Here is a 21,848-nt window from a genome sequence, read left to right on the forward strand (position 1 = left end):
ATTTCAAAGCTTTCCAAATCCTGTTATCCTTGCTGAGGAAAAGATATCAAGTAAAGTATCTTTTATTTGAAAGGCAAAAGTTTCTACCTTAATATTTTAAAACATTTCTTATATCAAATAAACATAGTCAACATCAAGGTCTAGGCCTAATGATAACATCCAGAACTTTAAAGTTGAAAGATGTATTAATTCAACATAAAAACAGAAATATCTCCTCTGTTCCTTTTGATCATCATCATCAAATAGGCTGTTTTGATCCAGTCTTACTCATGTTCCAGAAGCAAATGGTTGAAATGTGCTGTCAACTACTTCTTAAAAGGGGCATTGTTAGAGGAACGCTGCAAAATATTTTGTTGATAAAAAACAGGAAAATCTAATAAAATTTAAAAAAAATCGCTTCTTATTTGACCACTCACCCAGAGCTGCTTTTTCCTGTTTTTCTTTCTTCATGTAGTCATAGTCAGACTCTAGACTCAGCTTTGATTCCAGACCTTTTAAAAATTTAGTTTTATATAATAAGCATTTCCCCAGCTATTAAATATTTGTAGGAAACAAATTTTAGTGGCTCTAAATCAAAGGTTGACAAACTTTGTCACTGGCAGGATAGGGAATATTTTCGGCTTTGTGGGCCATATTGCTTCGGTCACAACTATTCAGCTCAGCTGTTGCAGCGTAAAAGTAACCATCGGCAGTGTGTACCCGAAAGAGAGTGGCTGTGTTCCAATAAAACTTTATTTATAAAAACAGGTGGTGGAGCTGCTTTGGCTCACAGGCTACAGTAACTGCTCTGTAGTATCACATTGTGTACTGCATGCACGGTCTGTCGTATGTACTCTAATTCATTGAGCTCTTCTCCTGAGGGGCATTTAGATGATTTGCAGCGCTCCCTCCAACACAGTAAGACAGCGATGGACATGTAGGCTCTTGAGCTCATCTCTTTGGTCTACACATAGATCCCACATCACTGTCAAAGTTCCATTTCCTCTTAGCATTAGGTTATCAAAAGCCAACCACTAAGACCCATGTGGGTCTGGTGGGATGGTTCCATTAATAGGAAATACCCATGAGAGTACTTTCCCCACCAGACAGCTAGGATTGACCGCACGGGGCCACTCACCTTCCTAGACCCCCAGTGGCTGCTACCTTACAGTTTATGATTCCCTTCTTGGTTATAGAACAGATCATCTTTTAGAATCCCTTCATGTTGCCGCAAAGTATTTTTGGAATGAGTTCAGGAATATATATGTAATTTTTATACATAGTCCTAACCTACTGAGAAGGTAAATTGAGATCATTGGTGAGGATTTTCTATCTTGTTTTCATCTCACAAGCCGTGAGTAAGGAGTTAACTGAGGCTCAGAAGCAGAGAGCATGAGGACATCCCTGCTGACAAGAGGAGGGGGTTGAGGGAAGGCCGAAGGGGCCTCCTGCACGACCTGAAACCTGGCAGTGGACACACGCTGATAGGCTTTTCAATGGCTCCTATGGGCAGAGTGGTGATGCCCCAGGCAGTTTGGTTTTGTGTTCTGAGTGACAGGCACTGCCTTCTCACTTAGCACAAGAAAGCACCAGTCAGAATAATTAGTTCATGCTTTGAGGATTTAAAGTAACACCATGTTGAAAAGCAAAAAGTTTTCTAGGAGTGAAGTGATTGATGCTCTGTCACAGGCCTTCGTCAGCTCAAGATGGACAGAAACCCTGACCCCGGGGCTTGGGCCATGAAGACATTCTGTTCCTCAGATGATAGTGTAGCCAGATACCTCCCGGGTTGGCGCGGTGGCTCCAGTGGCCTCAGCATTTCTAGCCTGTTGTCTCAGGGTGATGTCAAAGCCGTGACACACTCAGCAACCATGTTCATGGCAGAAAAAAATGGCCGGACCTCCTGGCCGTCTCTCTTTTTGTCGTGGAGCAAAATCTTCCCAGAAGCCCCAGAACCCGTGCACCCTAGCAGACCCCTGAGCCATCTCAGCAGAACTGGGTCAGAGGCCCACACTAGGCTAAGGGGCCCGGGGGACCCCAGGCTGGGTTGACGTCGCTCATGGTTACCCCCCAGAGCCCGAGCATGTTGCCTTTGGAATGGAACACAGGCTGCAAGAGAAAGAGGAGGGGACAGTGGCTGTTGGGTAGGCGGCCCTCCATGTCTGGCCCCATGCCTTGGTAGGCGTGAACGTTTCTCATGGACTGTGCCCTGCGGCAGGCCACCTGGCCGAAAGTCTCCGCTTCCCCAGCTGTCAGCTCCGTGATTCTGGGCAAGTTACTTAACATCTCCGAGCTTCAGTTTGATTATCTATAAAATGGGGGTATCTAGTCCTTTTGATTTCAAATGGAATAGAATTTATACACGTGCATCGCCTGTGCCTGGCACGCAGGAAGCCCTCCCCCCAGGTACGGCGAGGTCTCGAACCCACGGGGACTGGCCTCCAGGTCCTCTGGGGTCAGGCCCCGGATTTGATGGCTTGGTTCTCTTCGAGAGAGAATTTGCTGGGTCTGTGGGAATAACAGAAACAAAACCCATCAAAACACGGAGACACTAAACCTGAAAGGTGTCTTTGCTTTGTCTTTCCCAGCGCGGCGGAAGATGTTTATTGTTGGGGTTTTTTAACATAAAGGGAGCAAGCGGTCATTCATGCCTTTCTCCATTCCGCGCAGTCGTGCAGGTGGCTAGGGGTGCGGCCCGTCGCTCTTCACCGAGCTGCAGCTGCGTCGTTGCTGCGGACGCGACAGGCCTCCTAGGTTCAGGGCCTAACTTAGACAGTTGTCGCCAAGAGCATCAGCTAAGCTTGCCTGACGGTCCAGATCACTGCCCCTGTCACCTGCACCGTCGACCAATGACAGCCATCTCAGAGAGTATCTTGGCCAATTCCAAAATTCAGGGTGAAAAATATAGAGCCCAACCCACTAGATGAAAAGCAGTTTTTGGGTCTCTCCTGCCCCCCCCGCCTCCCCAGTGCCCCGGATCCCTGGTCTTCTCCAGGCCGGCGCAGGCCGTGGAGCCTGGCCCAGCTGGGTAGGGGCCAATGCCGAGCAGCCCCAGGGGCCAGCCTGTTGGTGGGCCAAGTCCCTGCATCTTGAGCCAGCCTCGGGCAGTCTCAGGCGGGCGTCCAGCCCCACTGCCAGCCTTAGAGATGAGCCAGGGAGGGGATGGGTGAACAGCCCCAACATGATCTGGTGGCCCGAGCTCAACTCCAGGCTCCCCCGCTGTGCAGCCCTGTGACCCAGGGAACCCTCCAGACCCCATTTCCTAGTCTGTGAAAGGAGAATAATGTCTGCCTTGCTGGCAGAACTACGTTTGACCGAGGACTGAGTGAGATCTACAGAAAGAGTTTGGTGTTATAACTGCCTGACCAGCTTGGAAAATGACCTGAGCATCCCTGAGACCCTTAAACGTCCCTCATTGTTCTGGATGCCGCCCAGATGCCTGCCCACCCCCACGAAGAACCCCTCCCCACCCCCCACCACGCAGAGTTAGCACAACCCTGGCCTCTGGCTGACCGGTGCGGAGGCTCCAGGGTCAGTGGCTTCTTGCTTCCTTGTGCTCTGGAACCATCCCCTTAGGCCTTTGGAGAGAATTTCCGCTCCTCTTTTTCTAGTAACATCTCTGTAAGTGACCCTGGGCCCCCATCTCTGTTTCAGGGCTCCAAAGTCCTGGCCAAGAAGGAGCTGGCCTACGTCCCGATCATTGGCTGGATGTGGTACTTCACAGAGATGGTCTTCTGCACACGCAAGTGGGAACAAGACCGCAAGACTGTCTCAAAGAGCTTACTGCGCCTCCGGGATTACCCCGAGAAGTATTTTGTACGTCAGACCCCGAGCAGCCACGCCCCCAGCCCCAAAGCACTGCCACGTGAGCAGCCTGACATGCCTCACGCCTGTCCTGCCAACCTGCCCGGCTGGCCGGCCCCACTGTCACACGCCACCCGGTCCTCCTGTTTGAACTAACGGGTGCAGAAATAAATCCTCAAGAGCACTCTTGTCACACACACACCAGGATGCTCTCGTCACACACACACCAGGATGCTCTTGTCACACACACACTCAGGATGCTCTCGTCACACACCAGGATGCTCTTGTCACACACACACTCAGGATGTTCTTGTCACACACACACTCAGGATGCTCTCGTCACACACCAGGATGCTCTTGTCACACACACACTCAGGATGTTCTCGTCACACACACACCAGGATGCTCTCGTCACACACACACTCAGGATGCTCTTGTCACACACACACTCAGGATGCTCTCGTCACACACCAGGATGCTCTTGTCACACACACACTCAGGATGTTCTTGTCACACACACACTCAGGATGCTCTCGTCACACACACACTCAGGATGCTCTCGTCACACACACACCAGGATGCTCTCGTCACACACACACTCAGGATGTTCTTGTCACACACACACCAGGATGCTCTCGTCACACACACACCAGGATGCTCTTGTCACACACACACTCAGGATGCTCTCGTCACACACCAGGATGCTCTTGTCACACACACACTCAGGATGTTCTCGTCACACACACACCAGGATGCTCTCGTCACACACACACTCAGGATGTTCTTGTCACACACACACTCAGGATGCTCTCGTCACACACACACTCAGGATGCTCTCGTCACACACACACCAGGATGCTCTCGTCACACACACACTCAGGATGTTCTTGTCACACACACACCAGGATGCTCTTGTCACACACACACCAGGATGCTCTTGTCACACACACACTCAGGATGTTCTTGTCACACACACACCAGGATGCTCTCGTCACACACACACTCAGGATGTTCTTGTCACACACACACTAAGGATGCTCTCGTCACACACACACTCAGGATGCTCTCGTCACACACACACCAGGATGCTCTCGTCACACACACACCAGGATGTTCTCGTCACACACACACCAGGATGCTCTCGTCACACACACACTCAGGATGCTCTCGTCACACACACACCAGGATGCTCTCGTCACACACACACTAAGGATGCTCTTGTCACACACACACCAGGATGCTCTTGTCACACACACACCAGGATGTTCTCGTCACACACACACTAAGGATGCTCTTGTCACACACACACCAGGATGTTCTCGTCACACACACACCAGGATGTTCTCGTCACACACACACCAGGATGCTCTCGTCACACACACACTCAGGATGCTCTCGTCACACACACACTCAGGATGCTCTCGTCACACACACACCAGGATGCTCTCGTCACACACACACTCAGGATGCTCTCGTCACACACACACCAGGATGCTCTCGTCACACACACACTAAGGATGCTCTCGTCACACACACACCAGGATGCTCTCGTCACACACACACTAAGGATGCTGTCACACACACACCAGGATGCTCTCGTCACATACACACCAGGATGTTCTCGTCACACACACACCAGGATGCTCTCGTCACACACACACTCAGGATGCTCTCGTCACACACACACCAGGATGCTCTCGTCACACACACACTCAGGATGCTCTCGTCACACACACACCAGGATGCTCTCGTCACACACACACTAAGGATGCTGTCACACACACACCAGGATGCTCTCGTCACATACACACCAGGATGTTCTCGTCACACACACACCAGGATGCTCTCGTCACACACACACTCAGGATGCTCTCGTCACACACACACTCAGGATGCTCTCGTCACACACACACCAGGATGCTCTCGTCACACACACACTCAGGATGCTCTCGTCACACACACACCAGGATGCTCTCGTCACACACACACTAAGGATGCTGTCACACACACACCAGGATGCTCTCGTCACATACACACCAGGATGTTCTCGTCACACACACACCAGGATGCTCTCGTCACACACACACTCAGGATGCTCTCGTCACACACACACTCAGGATGCTCTCGTCACACACACACCAGGATGCTCTCGTCACACACACACTCAGGATGCTCTCGTCACACACACACCAGGATGCTCTCGTCACACACACACTAAGGATGCTGTCACACACACACCAGGATGCTCTCGTCACATACACACCAGGATGTTCTCGTCACACACACACCAGGATGCTCTCGTCACACACACACTCAGGATGCTCTCGTCACACACACACCAGGATGCTCTTGTCACACACACAAGGCTATTCTTGTCACACTCACATTCAGATGCTCTTCTCATGCTCACACACACACACATACAGACTCACACACACATACACTCACTCCTCTACTCTCTACTATCCTCCGATGGCAAACTTTTGTCTCCACAGCTCTTGTGGGCACAGAGGGGAAGGCCAGCCTCTGGGCTGCACCCCGAGGTCAGGGGCCGGCGTAGCTGCCAGGGGCCATCCCTGCTCTGGCCATAAGTGCTCCTGGGGGACCGCATGTGACTGTGGTGTATGGGGGATGGCACATGTGACTCAGAATGGGTGTGACCCAGGGCCGCGTGTGACCCTGTGTGGGGGCTGTGTGTGACCGTTGTGCTTTTCCTTCCAGTTCCTGATTCATTGCGAGGGCACTCGGTTCACGGAGAAGAAGCACCAGATCAGCATGCAGGTGGCCCAAGCCAAGGGGCTGCCCAGCCTCAAGTACCACCTGCTGCCACGCACCAAAGGCTTCGCCATCACTGTGAGGAGTTTGAGAAATGTAGGTAAGGAAGAGCCCGGTATCCCCCGCGCCCTGCAGCAGGAGACCGCACCCCAGCACCCCGATCTGAATAGCTCTCCCCTGGCAGCCCTCCCCAGCTGATTGTGGCTGGTAGCTAGGAGGGCAAACAGAGCACAAAGGATGGTTAGCTAGGGTCCAGGCTGCTGCCTGCTGGCGCTCGCGCGCTCTCTCTCTCTCTCTCTCTCTCTCTCTCTCTCACACACACACACACACACACACACGCTCACAGGCACTCACACTCCCCCCCACACGCACGCTTAGCAAACACTGCCCTCTAATGCTCAGCACTGGAACTGCAAGGCTGTGGTGACCTTGTGGAATCCTTGGGTCCTCCCTCCCCTGGGTCCTCCCTCCCCTCCCCGGGTTCAGCCTGACCCCACACCTCTTTAGCCCAGAGTTTTGGCGTCGTTTTGCTTTGTTTGGCATTTCTTGCCCATGGGTTGGCCCCAGCTGCCTCCAGCTGATGAACTCCGTGACCTTACCCTCTGTGTCCGCTGACCCCCTGAGTCTGGAGCCCTGAGCCCTGGGTCCCTGTGGGTGAGAATCAGAAAGCAGCAGCTTTTGTTTTCAGTCTCTTGTCAGGGCTCTGTCTCATCTTAAATCCTCGGCCCTTCGGTCTGGCTGCGCGAGCTTTGCTCCTCGTTCTCACGGGCAGCTCGCCCTCCTCCCAAACACCCACCTTCCTCTGGCCCCACGAGGCCCGGGGGAGGCCGGGGGGAGGCCGGGAGGGCGGCGGGCCTTGGGCTCGGGGCAGCTCCCAGGTCGCACTGGTGTCCCCACGTCCCGCCCCCCCCCCACCCCGGGGCCAGGCGCCGCCCTGGCGGGAGTCGGGCAGCCGGTCACCCAGCTTCTGTCCGCATATGGTCGTCTGTCTTCGCACCCCCAGGTCTGCTCTCCCTTTTGTGAGCCAAGGCATCTGAGCGGCGGGCGAGGGGGTCTCCTGCGGCGCTGCCCGCACGCGGGGCCGCGTGTAAACCCACCTCCTCTGGGCCTGCTCGAGCCCATGGCCGTGAACCCGCCGGGTAGCACGCCCGCAGGGGGGCCCCCACCCCGCAGGTGCCCCGAGATACCCCCCCCCCCGGCCATGCCCTGCAGCCCCGCCCGCCGTCCACCCCCCGCCCCAGCTGAGCCAGGTTGCCTCCCGCCCGGACACCACCCTGCTAAGTCCTCCGCAGCCCCGCCCCCCGCGCGGGAGCTTGCCGCCCTGAGCGCCCTCTGCTTGGCCTCCCAGCTGTCCGCGCTGCATTCACCCCGGAGATAGAACCGGCCTGTCACGGAGCTCCCGGCGGCCCCTGGCCCACCTGACCCCAGGGACCCCGGGCGGAGCTGGCCGGCCTGTCGCCTGTCCCTCTTCCGGCCTTCCAGGCCGCAGCCGCTTGCCTCCTGCACCGCCCAGCGGGGTCCGAACGAGCCGGGAGACCCGACCCGAGTGCCGGCTGTGTGACCCTGGGCGCAGCAGCTCGCCACACTCTGAGAGCTGCAAAGAGGGTTACAGGAGAAAATAGGCAGAGGACTCAGCCTGAGGCCTGACTCTCTAACATTCGGTCAAACGTTGGCCTCGGGGAGGAGCCGCCCTCTGAGCCTGCTCGCCTCACCCTCGCCCCCTGGTGGGGGTGCCCCGCTTCTGGGTCTGGGTTTCCCGTGGGTTCCGGCCGCGGCTGAGCTTGGCGGGCTGGCGCAGCAGTCCAGGCCACCCGGCCGGGCAGGCTGTGGCCCCCTGCCCCGGAATAGGGGCCAGCGCTCCGAGGGCACTTCGGATTCGCCCCCAGGGCTAGCTCGTCCCACCTGGCATGGCCAGAGTGTGCGGGCCAGATCCAATGAAGGAAACTTTGTTTTACTTCCAATATACAGATGAGGAAGTTGGGGCTCAGAGAGAATTTAAGGAACTGACTTTGAGTGGCTCAGCTAGTACACCGAGGCTGGGGCTCATACCCAGGCTGCCCTCTGGGGGGGGGCGAGGGGGGCAGGGGCTCTCGGGCTCCCCTCCTTCTCAGGGGCTTTGCAGGCAGGTGGATTTCGTTGGGCCATTTTATCACTTCAAGACACTGTTCTTGGGGTTGCCCCTCTGGAAAAGGAGGGGATTGTGCAAATCATTAGTTTTTAGGCTGTCCTCTGGGGAACCCCTGTGGCTGCCCCCCCACCCCCGGTCCTTGATTGACCAAAGTAACCCCACTTCTGTTGTATATACATCAGGCTCCTGTGTAAGAGCCAGTCCGAAGGAAGGAGGCTGGAAACCCACTGAACTACATGAGCCCCGTGACCCATTCTTGCTCTCAGACCCTATGACGCCACCGGCCACACCACATACAGCCTGAGTGCCTTTTACTATAATGCCTGCCAAATGCAACATGGAGGTTGTTCTCCACCAGCCTCACTCTGCGCATGGAGAGTGACGCCTCCCCCCACCAGGGAGACAGCCAGCCTCCAGGCCCAGGACAGGAAGGCGTGGTGGTCTAGCTTGCTGGGGGTTGGGAGCTACCCCCAGGCATTCCTGCGAGCCAGCAGGAGAGACCCCCCCCCTCACCTAAGACTAACGAGCTGCCAGCACGCCTCCTGCAGACCCCAGCTGGCGGCCAGGCAGCAGGTGGAAGAAAATGGACAGTGGTTTTCTGATTTTTGAATCTTGGTTCTTCCGTATGCCCAACTAGACCGAGAGGACCCTCCTGTCATCCACCCGCTTTATGCATAGTAACTGCACATATGCCAAGCTCTCCATAAAGTACTGGGCTCACAATCTATTGTCACGGCGTGCCAGGCCCCGTGGGAAGTGCAGATTTTGGCCAGCTCAACAAGCCCTTGAGGAAGGCATTGTGAGTCCCCTTCTCCAGGGGAACTAGGTTCAGGGCGGCTGAGTGGCACGTCCAAGAGAGGGTCCCCCAGGCACCAGGCCGACTTCAAAACTCGTGTTCTTTCTACTGTCCCTACTGTCTGCTGTCTGCACGCCGTATTTCTGCTCACTCACGGTCCTTCATGCATTCTGCATCCCTCCACGCACTGAGCAGTTACGGAGCCCGGGCCAGGCCCTGTGGCCCCAGCAGTCCATGCTGACAGGTCAGCTCACTGTTGGGCAGATGCACTGACATCACACATGCTTTGCTTCTTAGCCACGTTTCAATGGACTCTAGTTCAAGTCCTTAAGACGTCTCCAGCATCTTACTCTGGTTTTGTAGCCATGTTACTTCTCTAGGGGGAGAAACACTCGTAAAATGGTTATACTGCCATGAACTCAGACGCATCCTTAGATAGTATGCTCTAGACTGACTGATCTTATGACTGATACCTGTCTAGATATTGTTGTAGAACTTCTAGACGGGGCACTGCAGTATTGCTTTGAACTGTTCTGACCTCAGTAATAACTCTGTTCTCAGTTACTGAGTTGTAGTGTGCTCTTCTGGCTACAAAAGGTGATGTGTGTTCGATGTAGGGCATTCGGACGGTATAGAAAAGCATGAGGAAGAACCCAGTCATCCTACCATCCTGAGATAACCAGTTAGCAAATTTCATTATTGTTTTCCAATGTGTGTATCTACAAAACAAACTTGGGTTCACACGCTATATACTGCTTTGTATTTGTTTTATTTTTTTATAGTTTCAGCTGTATATGACTGTACACTCAATTTCAGAAATAATGAAAATCCAACACTGTTGGGGGTCCTAAATGGGAAGAAATATCATGCTGATTTATATGTCAGGTAAGTTGGTTCTATTTCCTTTCCAAAACAGAGAGCACCCATCAAAGTAATTAAATCACAAATGGCCCACAGACCTCTTTCCAGGGAAGTCTGTTTCATGTTTTCTTGTCTGCCATGTGTAATGAAATGAACTTCAGTCTGTATTTATATCAGGAACTCAAGACACACAGCGCTAATGTCAATAATCAGGGAAGCCTCTACTTTCTAATTCTCTCTGACCAACTCGTACTCATCATAGAGCTCAGGTTGGACAGATGGAAGATAGTATTTTAGAGTCATTTTGAGACTGAGTATGAAGAGATTATTTTACTGACCCCTTTTCTTGGAGGATGTGTCTGCTACATACAGATATACACAGATAAGAACACATATAACTAACTTATAGGGAGGTCCGGAAACAAATGGAGAACATTTTAGCAGTGTCTTACTTATGTGTTATATCCCAAGCTATTATGATTTTATTGAAAAGATTTCACAAGGTATTAGACAAACCCGTTCTCTTGGCCCGCTGTATCAGCTTACAGAATGGGGCTCACCCTGGTCTTCTGCAATGTCATCGAGATGAACGGGAAAAAATTGAGAGATACTGCAGACAGTAAAATACAGCGGGGACTCACACATAAAACCCAGCACGACAGGGCTAAGGGATGGCACTGGTTTCCTTCGCACTAGGTTGTCTTGCCAGAAGGCTAACCAAGATGATCCGACGTGCCCGCTCTTGGAGAACTAGCCAAGTGTTCTAGAACGTTCTGATTACTTTTTTAAAAAGACCTTACAGATACTAAAGTATGACAACACAGGACGATGTAAATTCAGTGGCTGATCATCACCACAAGGCTGCAAGAAGGGCTCAGACCTTCCAGGAGAGATGTTTTGATGGACTGACAGCCTGAATTAAATAGCTTCCTAGCTGGAGAGGACTTTGGCTCCCCCCTACAAATAGGAAAGAAGCATCCTAATTATTCCTGTTTCCTAATGCCACAGCGGACAGTCTACCTTATTCTGCAGTTGAAGGCAGATGAGGGCAGGAAAACCAACCTTCCGGAGGGAGGCCTTCTCCCAGGAGTAAAGGAGGCTTTGCCCCCTGAGCTCCATTGACACCTGGCAGGAGCCCCACTCAGTGGCCAGCTGGGCCCCAGGTGTCTGGGGAAACCTGGAGCACTATTCGAGATCATCGTACCCACTAGGCCGCCTCTCAGGTAACTGCTTCTCCGGAGCACATGTAAGAATGAGGTGTAAACAGCCGAAACCATACCACGTGGGCCCACGGAACCTGGTGCTCTCCGGGCCTGAGGGCAAGACTGTGCCGCTGCACACACTTCTCCTCACGGCACAGGTACCCCCTCAAAGGGGTACAGGCTTTCTCATGCTTTACCTCAATGCAAAGTATTAAAACAGGAAGGGCAGGAATGTCAAGGAAGTTCTTGAAAAGAGCGAAAGGGCCTTAAACGCCTACTATCCAGATAAATAGTAGGCAGGCTCCCTATCCTTTTTCAAGAAACACAGTTAGACATCTGGTTTCCAAACCAGAGTGAGCCAGAAAGAGCGAAGGAGTCGGTATTCGTGGGAGGACGTGGAGGAGTTTACGGGGTGATTTTTCATCATGTGAAAACTTAAGCCCCGTACAATACCACCTCTAAGATGGAATCCCACATTCTCTTAACATGCTATAGTGTGACGGATACGTCCTAAAAATGTACCTTATGACTAAGGTAGTCCTGAGCCAGAGAGGGACGTGAAGCCACCCATGGCTGTCATGGGGGACGCAGAATTTCCTGCGCACAACATCAGGGTGAATAACTATGCCTGGAGGTCACAAAAGCCAGCAACCTGCGGACAGACAGAACTAGATCTGCAATAGGGTAACAGGAAATGTGGTCCACTGAACCACCCCCCTTGCTCAGGGGGGCTCTTGGCAGGTGGCCCCAGAGCCACCCTCGAACCTCATCCACTTCTGGTGAGCAAAGGGCCACGGGGCCTGACCAGGTCCCCTGCTTTCTCCATGTTCCCCAAGATACACGGCCTTCTATTTGTTGAGACCCTTGCAGCACATCAGCCTCCGCACTGTCCAAGAGGCCAAAGCAGTCACTGGGTGGGAGACACTTCATTCACCATTGTATGAAGTCATTACCCCGCGGGGAGAAGCACCAGCGTGGGATCAGCTATGTGTAGACTCTGTGTATGTCGGATTATAACAGGTGGCAAATGGGGCAATACTGCCCTCTCTCGGAGAGGCAAAACCCCAGGTGTTTGGAGCCTCTCCGTGAGGTCCGGAGGGAGGATAGGGAGAGACAGGAGTCCTCGGCTGACACCGCCTGAGTCCCCGAACCTGCTGGAGCAGGCCCTTCCTTCAGGGACCAGCACTGCATCTGGGCCGGATCTCCCCAAAATGGGTATGAATTTCTGCCTGTCAATTGAATTGCCGTCCGCACATCCACAAGACCCAGGCTCCCTCAGTAAAGCCTGGAGATGTCCAGCATTGTTATGAACCGTGGTTGGGGCACCAGCGCTGGCCGCCTCCCTACCAGCTGCTCTCTGCTTTGCAGGCGGATTCCTCTAGAAGAAGTCCCCGAAGAGGAGGACGAGTGTTCGGCCTGGCTCCACAAACTCTACCAGGAGAAGGTCAGTGCGGTGGCGTGGCTGTGCGGGAACCCAGGACCCGTTTCGAGGTGCAGCTGTGGGTGCACTGTGGGGGCCCTAGGATCCGATAGTGGCGACACCCCAGTTAGCAGCCGTGCTGGGGCTGATGCTCTACTTGGCGGGGGGCGGGGGAAGAATATAGCAAAATGGGTTTTAAGGGGGCTTCATGGGAAGGATGCTGGGTGTAGTGGACAGAAAAGGAAGTGATGGCCCCCAGCAGCCCGTGTCTACCTGGCAAAAGTAGCCTCTGGTTCTTGGGGGGTAGAGTGTTCTTTCAGCGATGCGAATGATCCCGATGGCCTCGGACCTACAGTGTGGCTGCCTGTAGGGTCTCAAAACCGCGAGCACAAGCAAGATGGAGGCTGGCAAGACTCCGCCTCTGCTGGGTTTGCTCTGGCCCCGTGCCCCCCACCTCCTGGGTGTGCTCTAGCTCTTCAGCAACCCCCAGGCCCCACCGCCGCGCACACACCTTCTTTCCTTTCTCTGAGCAGGGCCTTACCTTTCTTTGGGTTCTCTCCTCAGACACATGGGCAGGGGGCAGAGGGAGTCGCATTCTTAAGGCCCTAATTGCTTGATCTTCTGAAGGAGAAAAGGTTAGCAACTACCTAGTGAGGAAGGCGTTTTTATGACCAAGTCTCGCTGCCCATAGAGACTTACTTCTGATTCATCATACATCTTAAGGCCAAACCAGCCTAGAATCGAGGACGCTGAGTAGGACACTGACTTCCTGGTGCCGAACTCCATAAATACAGACCGGTTGGCACATGCTGTCTTTTTCTCCCCACTCCCCTAAGGGAGATAATCACACGGACCTTTATGGGCTGTCCGCTCCAGTTGGATAAGCATTCTAATCCTTCCTTTGAGAATGTGTTTTGGCCCCAAAGACCCCCAGATTACCACCATCGGATTAAGTAGAGATTTCTTACAAATATGGTGTTTGGTGATCAAGATCCTGATACTCTCACAGCAAGAAGTCACTCCTGTGTTCCCAAAAAGTCACTTTTGCATAACTTGCCATTTTGGGGTCTTTTCCGGACGGGTTATAGGGATAGGCATCCAGTCTCCTCTTCCAAACAGTACACGGGGACCTGTCACAGAGCGGGGACCGTGCAGCCCCCTCAGCCTCGAAGATTCACCCCATAGGTCCGAGGGGACCTAGAAATGCGTATTTCTAAGAGGCCGCCTCAGACACATGGCCTGCAGGCCCATGCTTGGACATGTACTGCGGATGCCTTTAAACTGGGCCTGGGCCTGAGAGGAACACGCAAACGATATATACTCTTTTCCTCTGGTTTCACGCACGAGGCGGCATTTTTCCTTGTGCCGTTTTCTGGTTTAATCATCTGGGCGGTATACAACATGTCACTATTAGCGAGAAGAAAAATGTGCTAAGGCGTTGGAAAGGAATGCCTTCGTGAAGAACCACATAAACAAATCTAACAAACGCAGGCCTCAAACCCACCAAAGCAAAGGAGGTTTTTCTCCATGGGTCCGTTCTCTGCTGCGTTGAGGTGGGAGACTTGATGGCCATTGTGTGACCCAAACCACTTGGGCGTTCAGTGAAGAGCCACCACTCCTTCCTGATGAGGTCTCTCCGGAGGCTTTTCTCTAAACTACGTATGCGTTAAAATCATAGGGTTCAGTTTGGAAGGGGTTCTCAAAATGATCATCTGGTGCAAAGCCCTTATTGCTAGTGATGGGGAAACTGAGGTCCAGAGAATGACATGCCCAGCTCCCAGCTCCCCTCTCCCTACGGGCCATGTCTATGAGCAGACTTGGGAGGCTGGCCTTTTCCCCAGAGGGACCACCTGAGCAGTGAGCAGGAGGGGTCAGCGGTGCCTCCAAGAGGAACTGTGAACAGACGGGAAGGAACCCCAGCATTCTGTCGTTTCTGTGGCAGCCCTGTCCCCTCAGGAGCCTCGATGGGCCTGGGACTTTATGTACCAGAAATCCTGGTGCCCCACCTCGCTTGCCAAAGTGGGGTTCTGTGTTAAGCGTCACCTTTCAGACGTATGGTGTTGAAAGACAGTTCTGCCGACTTCAGGGCAGCAATTCTCTGGCTTTGCTTTCACGGACAAGTAAAGTGTCTGCAAAGTGCGGGAGGGGGTGCTGGGCGGCCAAACAGGGACGTGGCAACGTTTCCTTCTGTTCAGGCAGGAACATAAAAAGAAATCCACTATCTACCACTGCCATTTTGACACTCTCAAGTAGGAAGGGCATCATCTCTGAAAACGGGGCCATCCTTTAAGTGGAACAGATTTAGCATTTAGAAAAGGCACAACGCTGATGACCTGTCAGCATCCAGGACCACCGCTGGCTGCAGGGTGGGGGCTCCGGGAAACCACCCACGCCCTCGCGTGATCTCTTTGGGGACAACGGCAGCACCCAAATCGCTTTTCCCCCGAGCCATCATGGTTATTACCCCCTGATATTGTTTGAACCAATTCTGACTTTTCATTTCTGACTTAAGTTACTTCCTTACTCCCCTGGCTGACAGTCTGAAGTCTGCCGAAGGGACGAGGAATTAGCCATTAATGGTGCACGCTGAAAAGCGGGTGAAGGAAGCGGCGTTCGAGCTGTCCTGTGGGTGTGTAGGGTCCACGGGGGCCGCGGTTGGGAGCTGCTCTGTGTGGGGTGCAGAAGCCAGCAGGAAATGTCTCAAGCACAAGAACGAAGGGTTTTCCACGCTGGCGATGGCTTCTGCACGGACCCCGAGGGCATTGCTCCTTGGAGTGGCGGCAGGATCTCCGGCTTGGCCCCATGGTGCAGTCCTTCGCACACGACACGCTCCGGCCTGAGGTCTGCCTGCACGGGGAGTGCTGTCCTCTGAAGGGTCCCTCCTGCCCCGGCCCGCTGACAGAGGAGCCAGCTCTGACTTCCTGTCCCTCTTTTCCTTCTCTGCTCTTCCCTCTTCCCCTCCCTCCCTCCTCTCTCCCCCAGGGACTTAGCAAAGACATTTTATTTTGCGGAGCCAGCCGGTCCAGCTCTTTGAGGATGGCCTGGCCTTTGGTGCCGCCTCTCGGGGCTTTGGTTACGTGCTTCAGACTCTGACAGCACTCAGGGGTTTGCCCTTTGTCGGGAGCATCTCCCCCTTTAGACTTCGGAGTTAAGATTTCTTTCTGGAAACAAACTCCCCTTTCACTAAATACGTTCCCCCAATTCCAACTTAATCCTATGCCACGCGATGCTAACAGATGGCAACAAAAAATGGAAGCATCATTAACCCAGGCCATCTCCCCATGGGGCAGACTTGATTGCCAAGGAAGTGACACAGCCAGGAGGGGCCAGGAACGTTCTGCTGCTGGAACAGACATCGGGCCCCGGCCGGGCGCTCCCTGCCCCACCCTGCAGGGTCACAGAGCCACAGCGACAGCCCTGGGAGGCCAGCAAAGGCTATACGGCGCCAGTCACTGGGGCGCAGTGAGGGGTCTTGGGGAGAGATTCAGTTGTCCAAGCAAAACAGAGAAAAAGAAAACTCTGGAGTGAATGAGTTCGGACCCCTAGGAAAGGGGGTGCTGTTTCCTCTTGCTGGAGGCACAAATAACTTTTGGCTTTAGCAGGTGTCTTTCTGGCCCGAGACAGGAAAAGCAGACCGGTTCCCTGAAGAAACATCACAGTAGATGGGTACCTATCAAAACTCTTAAGGAAAAGAATTTAAAAAAAAAAAAAGGCCAGTTTTTAAAATGGGGGAGTTTGATGGTCTGTAAATGACACCTCAGTAAAGCTGTTTTTTAAAGGCGCGGGAGTACACCCTCCCGTCTCAGCCCCATCAGGCTTCTACATCAAAGGGCCAGAGACCGGGTGGCCCGTAAATCTCACGGCCTCGGGGGCCAGGCGGTCAGGAGCCTGAGAGCGTCCCGAGCCCAGCACACTGGGGATTAGGCTCCCACCTGGAGATTCCGGGGGGACACAAACATTCAGCCCGGAGCACCCCCCTCACCGAGTTATTGGGCTCCTGTGGCTGCACCCTGGGATGAGAAAAATCACCCAGGTTCGTGGCAGGCCTTGGCAGAGCGAGGGGCCCTCGCTCTGGGCATTGGACAGGTCACTGTCGCTTCCCCAGTGGTTGTCTGCTTCAGCCACAGGCTCTGGGGACTCATTTTAATAATGGACCTCCGTGGTGATAAAAGCATATTACTCAGTACATCCTGACTGGGGGAAAAAAGAGAAGTATGGTGTCTTTTAGAGACTGTTCTCTCAGGCTGTTAGAGGGAGAAGGTCAGCACCTCGGGGGTAAGTTCCAGGTAGGTGGAAGCTCGTTTTCCAGGAAACTTGACTCTTCGGACAACTGGGGCACCACCAGGCTCTGACGGGGGCCCCATGTGACCCAGAGATGGGTTTTGTTCGGCGTGCACGCTGTCAGCCCCCAGGATGCTTTCAGGATAGTTTGTTGCTGATATTTAGAAGCGGGCAAAGTCCCCGTGGCTGCCAGTCGCCGGCCCCCATGCCACACGGTGCCCAGGGATGGTGCTGCTATCCTGATGCGGGTCTCTCTGGCCCTGTTGCCTGTCGCCTGGCCCCGCGGTGTCACTCACTCCCACGGCCACCAAGCAGCACCTGGGGTCTCCCGGGAGCCGCTGGAGGGTGCTCGCTGCACAGGCCCAGCCTCAGGGCCCCCTGGTGCACCCCGTGCCCGACCGAGACCTCTGCAGGCTCTCTGGTGACACACACACACACACACACACTCGGGAACAGGCAGTCCCCTCATCCACGGTCTCAGTTAGCCGCGGCCGCTGGTGGTCCAGAAGCCGGGGTGTCTGCAGATGAGGGGGGCCCTCCTGTATTTAATCTCAGGTCGGGCACCGAAGAGAAGCTGCTTGAACTTGTCAGGACAGGGGCCTACTGACCACCTGGCTGTCTCGACAGTCACTTCACAGAGCTGCTGGGCAGTGCCGTGCTGTCGTGGGTTGGGTGCAGGAGGGCGAGCTCATGGCTCTGCCCGAGGCTCAGGGTTCTAGTCTGTTCTGCGGGCGTTCACTGAGGGCAGGTTTGGTGTCTAGTTCATTCTCCACTGGCCTGTTCTGGGAGGCAGGCAGTACTGCCCCTCTTGCCGACCAGAAGCTGGGCCACAGAGGCCGGCCACCCGACCAGAGGCAGGTAAGTACCAAGGAGCCGACAGACCCGGGCTGGCCTGGCACCAAAGCTCAAGCTCCCTACGCCTGGGCTAGAGGCAGAACTGTGACGTCCCGCCTCTGTGTCACTGTGGGAAGGGGACGCCAAATTCAGTACTGGGAAGACCCCTCAGGCGACTGCAAGATGCCGCTGGGGTGGTGCTGTGCGCCCCCCCCACCCCGGTTCTACTGAGCTCACAGCGGCCCCCGGTGCCCCGGGAAGGGCCTGCACGAGCGTGGTGTCATGCACGAGCAAAGTGCCTCAGGGTCGCCTCTCTGTCCCCAGGATGCCTTCCAGGAGGAGTACTACAGGACGGGCACCTTCCCAGAGACACCCATGGTGCCCCCCCGGCGGCCCTGGACGCTCATCAACTGGTTGTTCTGGGCCTCCCTACTGCTCTACCCTTTCTTCCGGTTCCTCACCAACATGATCAGCAGCGGGTCTTCCCTAACCCTGGCCAGCTTCGCCCTCGTCTTCTTTGTGGGTAAGCAGAGCAAGAGCCCTGCCCCAGCCAAGCTACTGTGAGGAGCCTCTGACCGGGGGGGGGGACAGGGGGAGGCAGAAGGGCGGGTACAGACGTGCCGGGTGTCGCAGCGTCTGGGAACAGGAAGCACAGCCTGCAGACGGACAGGGAAAACTAGCTTGCAGGACTCACGGTCAAACACACCCAGAATCCCAGGCCTGGAGGAATTCACCTGTGGTTGCTCCCCCTGGGGCTCGGCGAGGCAGCAACCGCTCAGCTCTGCTCACTCTCATCATTCCTTCCTTCGGGGCCCAGCAGCAATGGGCAAAGGCTCCTGGCCATTCAGAGTGGGTTCCAGCCCCTCTGGGGAAGTGCGAGTGCTTCTAGAAGTCAGTTGCCGTATGCCCCAACATCGAATAGAAAGGTCTGGGAGCAACCTTGCTTGCATTAATCCACACTGGCTTCATTGACCAGGAGTTTCAGACTCCTTTGGTCTCTTCATAGCCCCAGGGTTCCCTGCACACTGCCGCTGGTCTTTGAAGTGAGGCAGCCGGGGGAAACTTCGTAGGGTTCCCTGGGAGGGGCAGCCTCATTTCACGGCCAGCCCCTCTGGACTGGCCCCTTCCCTGGAGTCTGAGAAGGAAGCATCCTCCTTTGAGACTCTGGAAAGCACAGGCAGAGTGTGCCCTGCCTTCCTGAGACCGAGGGGACATGGCACAGAGTCAAAGCATGCAGTGATCTGTGTGCTTGTTTCAAATGGACATAGCTCAGTTATTTCTGCAGAAGACACAGGTGCTGACTGAACGCTCAGGCTCCAACACATAAAAGTGCATAAAACTAGAAGTGTCTCAAGACAAAATTCCCCTTTGAGCTTACGCCCCAGAGATGAATCATTAACAGTTTGGTGCACCTTCCTCTGGACTCAGAAATATATGCATAAATACATTCACACAGATGGACTGTCCCTAATGCAGTTTTCACCTAATAAATTGTGACTACCTACACCTGTCACAACACACAAAACCTATCTCATTCTCTTGGATCAAGCCAACCAATTCTAGACTGTTTGCAATAGGCAAATTGGCCGCTATTCCTAAAATAGATCCTGCTGTCATCTTTTTTTAAATGAAAAATATATTTTAATGCTGAAAATTAAAATAATACCTGCTCTGTGTAGAAAAAAGAGAGTGCAGGAGAAAACCCGTTTCTAATAATTTAACTCCCCCGACACAGGCCAGAGGACCCCGCCCCCCCACAGGGCTGCTGTGTGCTAGCCAGGTGCCAGGAGCTGCAGTTGTCGGGGTCCCTGGAGGGAGGGGAGCAGACTGAGCCTATCAGCCTTCAGTGGGGCTCCTTGGTGATGAAGATGTGCAATGCATGCCAAAACGGGGGCCGGACACTCTCCCTAGGAAACGGGGTCTCCGGGAGCTCAGAGGAGCTGACTGCCCTGAGCCCCACAGACTGGTGCCTCATCAGCTGTGAGCCTCACTACACTCTGCCCGGGATGTCGGTATTTGGGTCTCGTTCCCCTTCCCAGGCCTCTGAGCAATGGAGTCGACGTCTTACGCACCCCTTGGTTCTCTACAGTGTCATCACCGCCACTGCATGGTGGCTCTAATATTGGGACAGGCCCTCCTAGAACTGCCCGTTTGTAACTGGCCCAGGGCATACCCGGGCCTCGTCGGGCTGGGCTGCACTCGCCCGTCAGCTCCACGTGTATCTGAGGGACGGTTTGCAGACTACGATGCTTGTGCTTTTAAACACGTGCATCGTGAGGCGGAGATTTCAGTTATCAGCCATTCATCCATTCTGAAATGTGTATTATGTGCTTGGTGCTGGGCTCCTCGGGGGACTCAGATGTGCTCCCTGCCCTGAAGGAGCTCACCGAGTCTGCCGTGTCCGAGACAGCAGCTTCGACTGTAGTGTGTGACCTCGGCCCTGTGGTCCAGCTTCCTGGTGGCTCCGCCAGGCTCTCATGAGGGTCGCTCCTGGTCTCTGTTTGGGCCCATCCCGCTGGGAGGCAGGGGCTTTTCCCCATTCACCGCTCTAATACTTACCCCAAGAGCAGAGCTGGGCACTACATAGACATTTGGGCTCTTGCACTCTCCAGGTTCCTGGTAGGTTATCCAGCTTTGCTGAAGGGTGTTTTGTTAAGTTCCTGCCCTGCGTTCGCAAAAGCATCCCCTTTGCCTTGGGGGTCAGTATATAGCAAGTAGGGAATTCTGTAAGCCTCGTGTACAGTGGAGTGTGCCTTAGCAACCTCGAAGGGTTGAAGGATTAAAACCCACCAGCAGAGCAGCCTCGCTCTGTTTTAATGTCACTTAGTCTGACGCCCGTGCTCCAGGAGAACTCCAGCGGGATTATGCCCTGGGCCCCAAGTTAGCCGGCCAGATCTCAGCTGCTGCTTGAGGTCTGCCGACAGCTGGCCTCTCTGCATTCTCCCCGGCAGAGGCCCCCGGGGGCTCCTAACTCCCCGCGCTTCCCATTTCTGCAGCTTCTATGGGAGTTCGATGGATGATCGGTGTGACAGAAATCGACAAGGGCTCTGCCTACGGCAACATCGACAGCAAGCAGAAACGGAGCGACTGACCCCAGACACATGAGCGCCCGGAGGGGCCCTTGGGGACTGGTGGACACTGCCAGCCATCCTTAGTGGGACCCGGGGACAAAGCGGGGTGAGCCCCTGCTGGGAAGGCAGTTTGGTCCCCATGCCAGATGGGGAGGAAGATGTTCTTAAATCTTTTTTCCCCCCCATAATGCTTAAGTGGGTTTTGATTTTCTTTTTGTGTGAGTGTGTGTGAGTGTGTGTGTGTGCGTGTAAGGGAAAGGATACATATAAGTGAGAATGATGTGCGGTTGAGTGTGACCCTTATTTTGCCATCATTCAGAGGGGATCTGAGGCACAGGGGGAGGGCAGGGATGGGGAACGGAGGGTTCCCCTTCATTCTTTGGTGCTGAGTTTTCTGTACTGGATTGCAAAGAGTGAAAGGCGCTTTAGGTAAGATGACTAAATTATGCCTCCAAAAAAACAATTAAACTGTTTGGCTCCCTGTGCTATGTGTTTCCACAGACTGCTCCATCCTCCCATTCCGCCCTCTGCCATTGTTCTGGGGTTCTGGAAGGCAGTGACCCAGCAGCACTGCCCGGAGGGGGTGGAGTGGACTCAGCACATGGCGGGGGTGGGGTGGTGCTGGATGGGGCCCCCCTGGCCAGGTGCAGGAACCGGGCAGGGGGGGGGGTGGTTAAGGGATACGGCAGGTGCTGGG

General features: G+C 54.4%; 1 protein-coding gene across 7 annotated transcripts in view; it reads left to right on the forward strand.

Annotated features, from left to right (window-relative positions):
* Positions 1-21,637, forward strand: part of AGPAT4 (1-acylglycerol-3-phosphate O-acyltransferase 4) — a 122,312-nt gene extending 100,675 nt beyond the window's left edge. For all 7 annotated transcript variants that reach the window (XM_028103338.2, XM_028103340.2, XM_028103342.1 and 4 more), the window contains 6 exons: positions 3,634-3,795; positions 6,505-6,658; positions 10,265-10,367; positions 12,914-12,989; positions 18,405-18,603; positions 21,077-21,637. In XM_028103338.2, the coding sequence (XP_027959139.1) occupies positions 3,634-3,795; positions 6,505-6,658; positions 10,265-10,367; positions 12,914-12,989; positions 18,405-18,603; positions 21,077-21,171 (789 nt within the window). In that variant the 3' untranslated portion in view covers positions 21,172-21,637. The remainder of the gene's footprint in view (positions 1-3,633; positions 3,796-6,504; positions 6,659-10,264; positions 10,368-12,913; positions 12,990-18,404; positions 18,604-21,076) is intronic.
* Positions 21,638-21,848: the final 211 nt, after the last annotated feature.

This window comes from Eumetopias jubatus, unplaced genomic scaffold, assembly GCF_037043125.1.
Source record: "Eumetopias jubatus isolate StellerSeaLion01/CBP00866 unplaced genomic scaffold, mEumJub1_p1.0 scaffold_6, whole genome shotgun sequence".
NCBI classification, from domain to species: domain Eukaryota; kingdom Metazoa; phylum Chordata; class Mammalia; order Carnivora; family Otariidae; genus Eumetopias; species Eumetopias jubatus.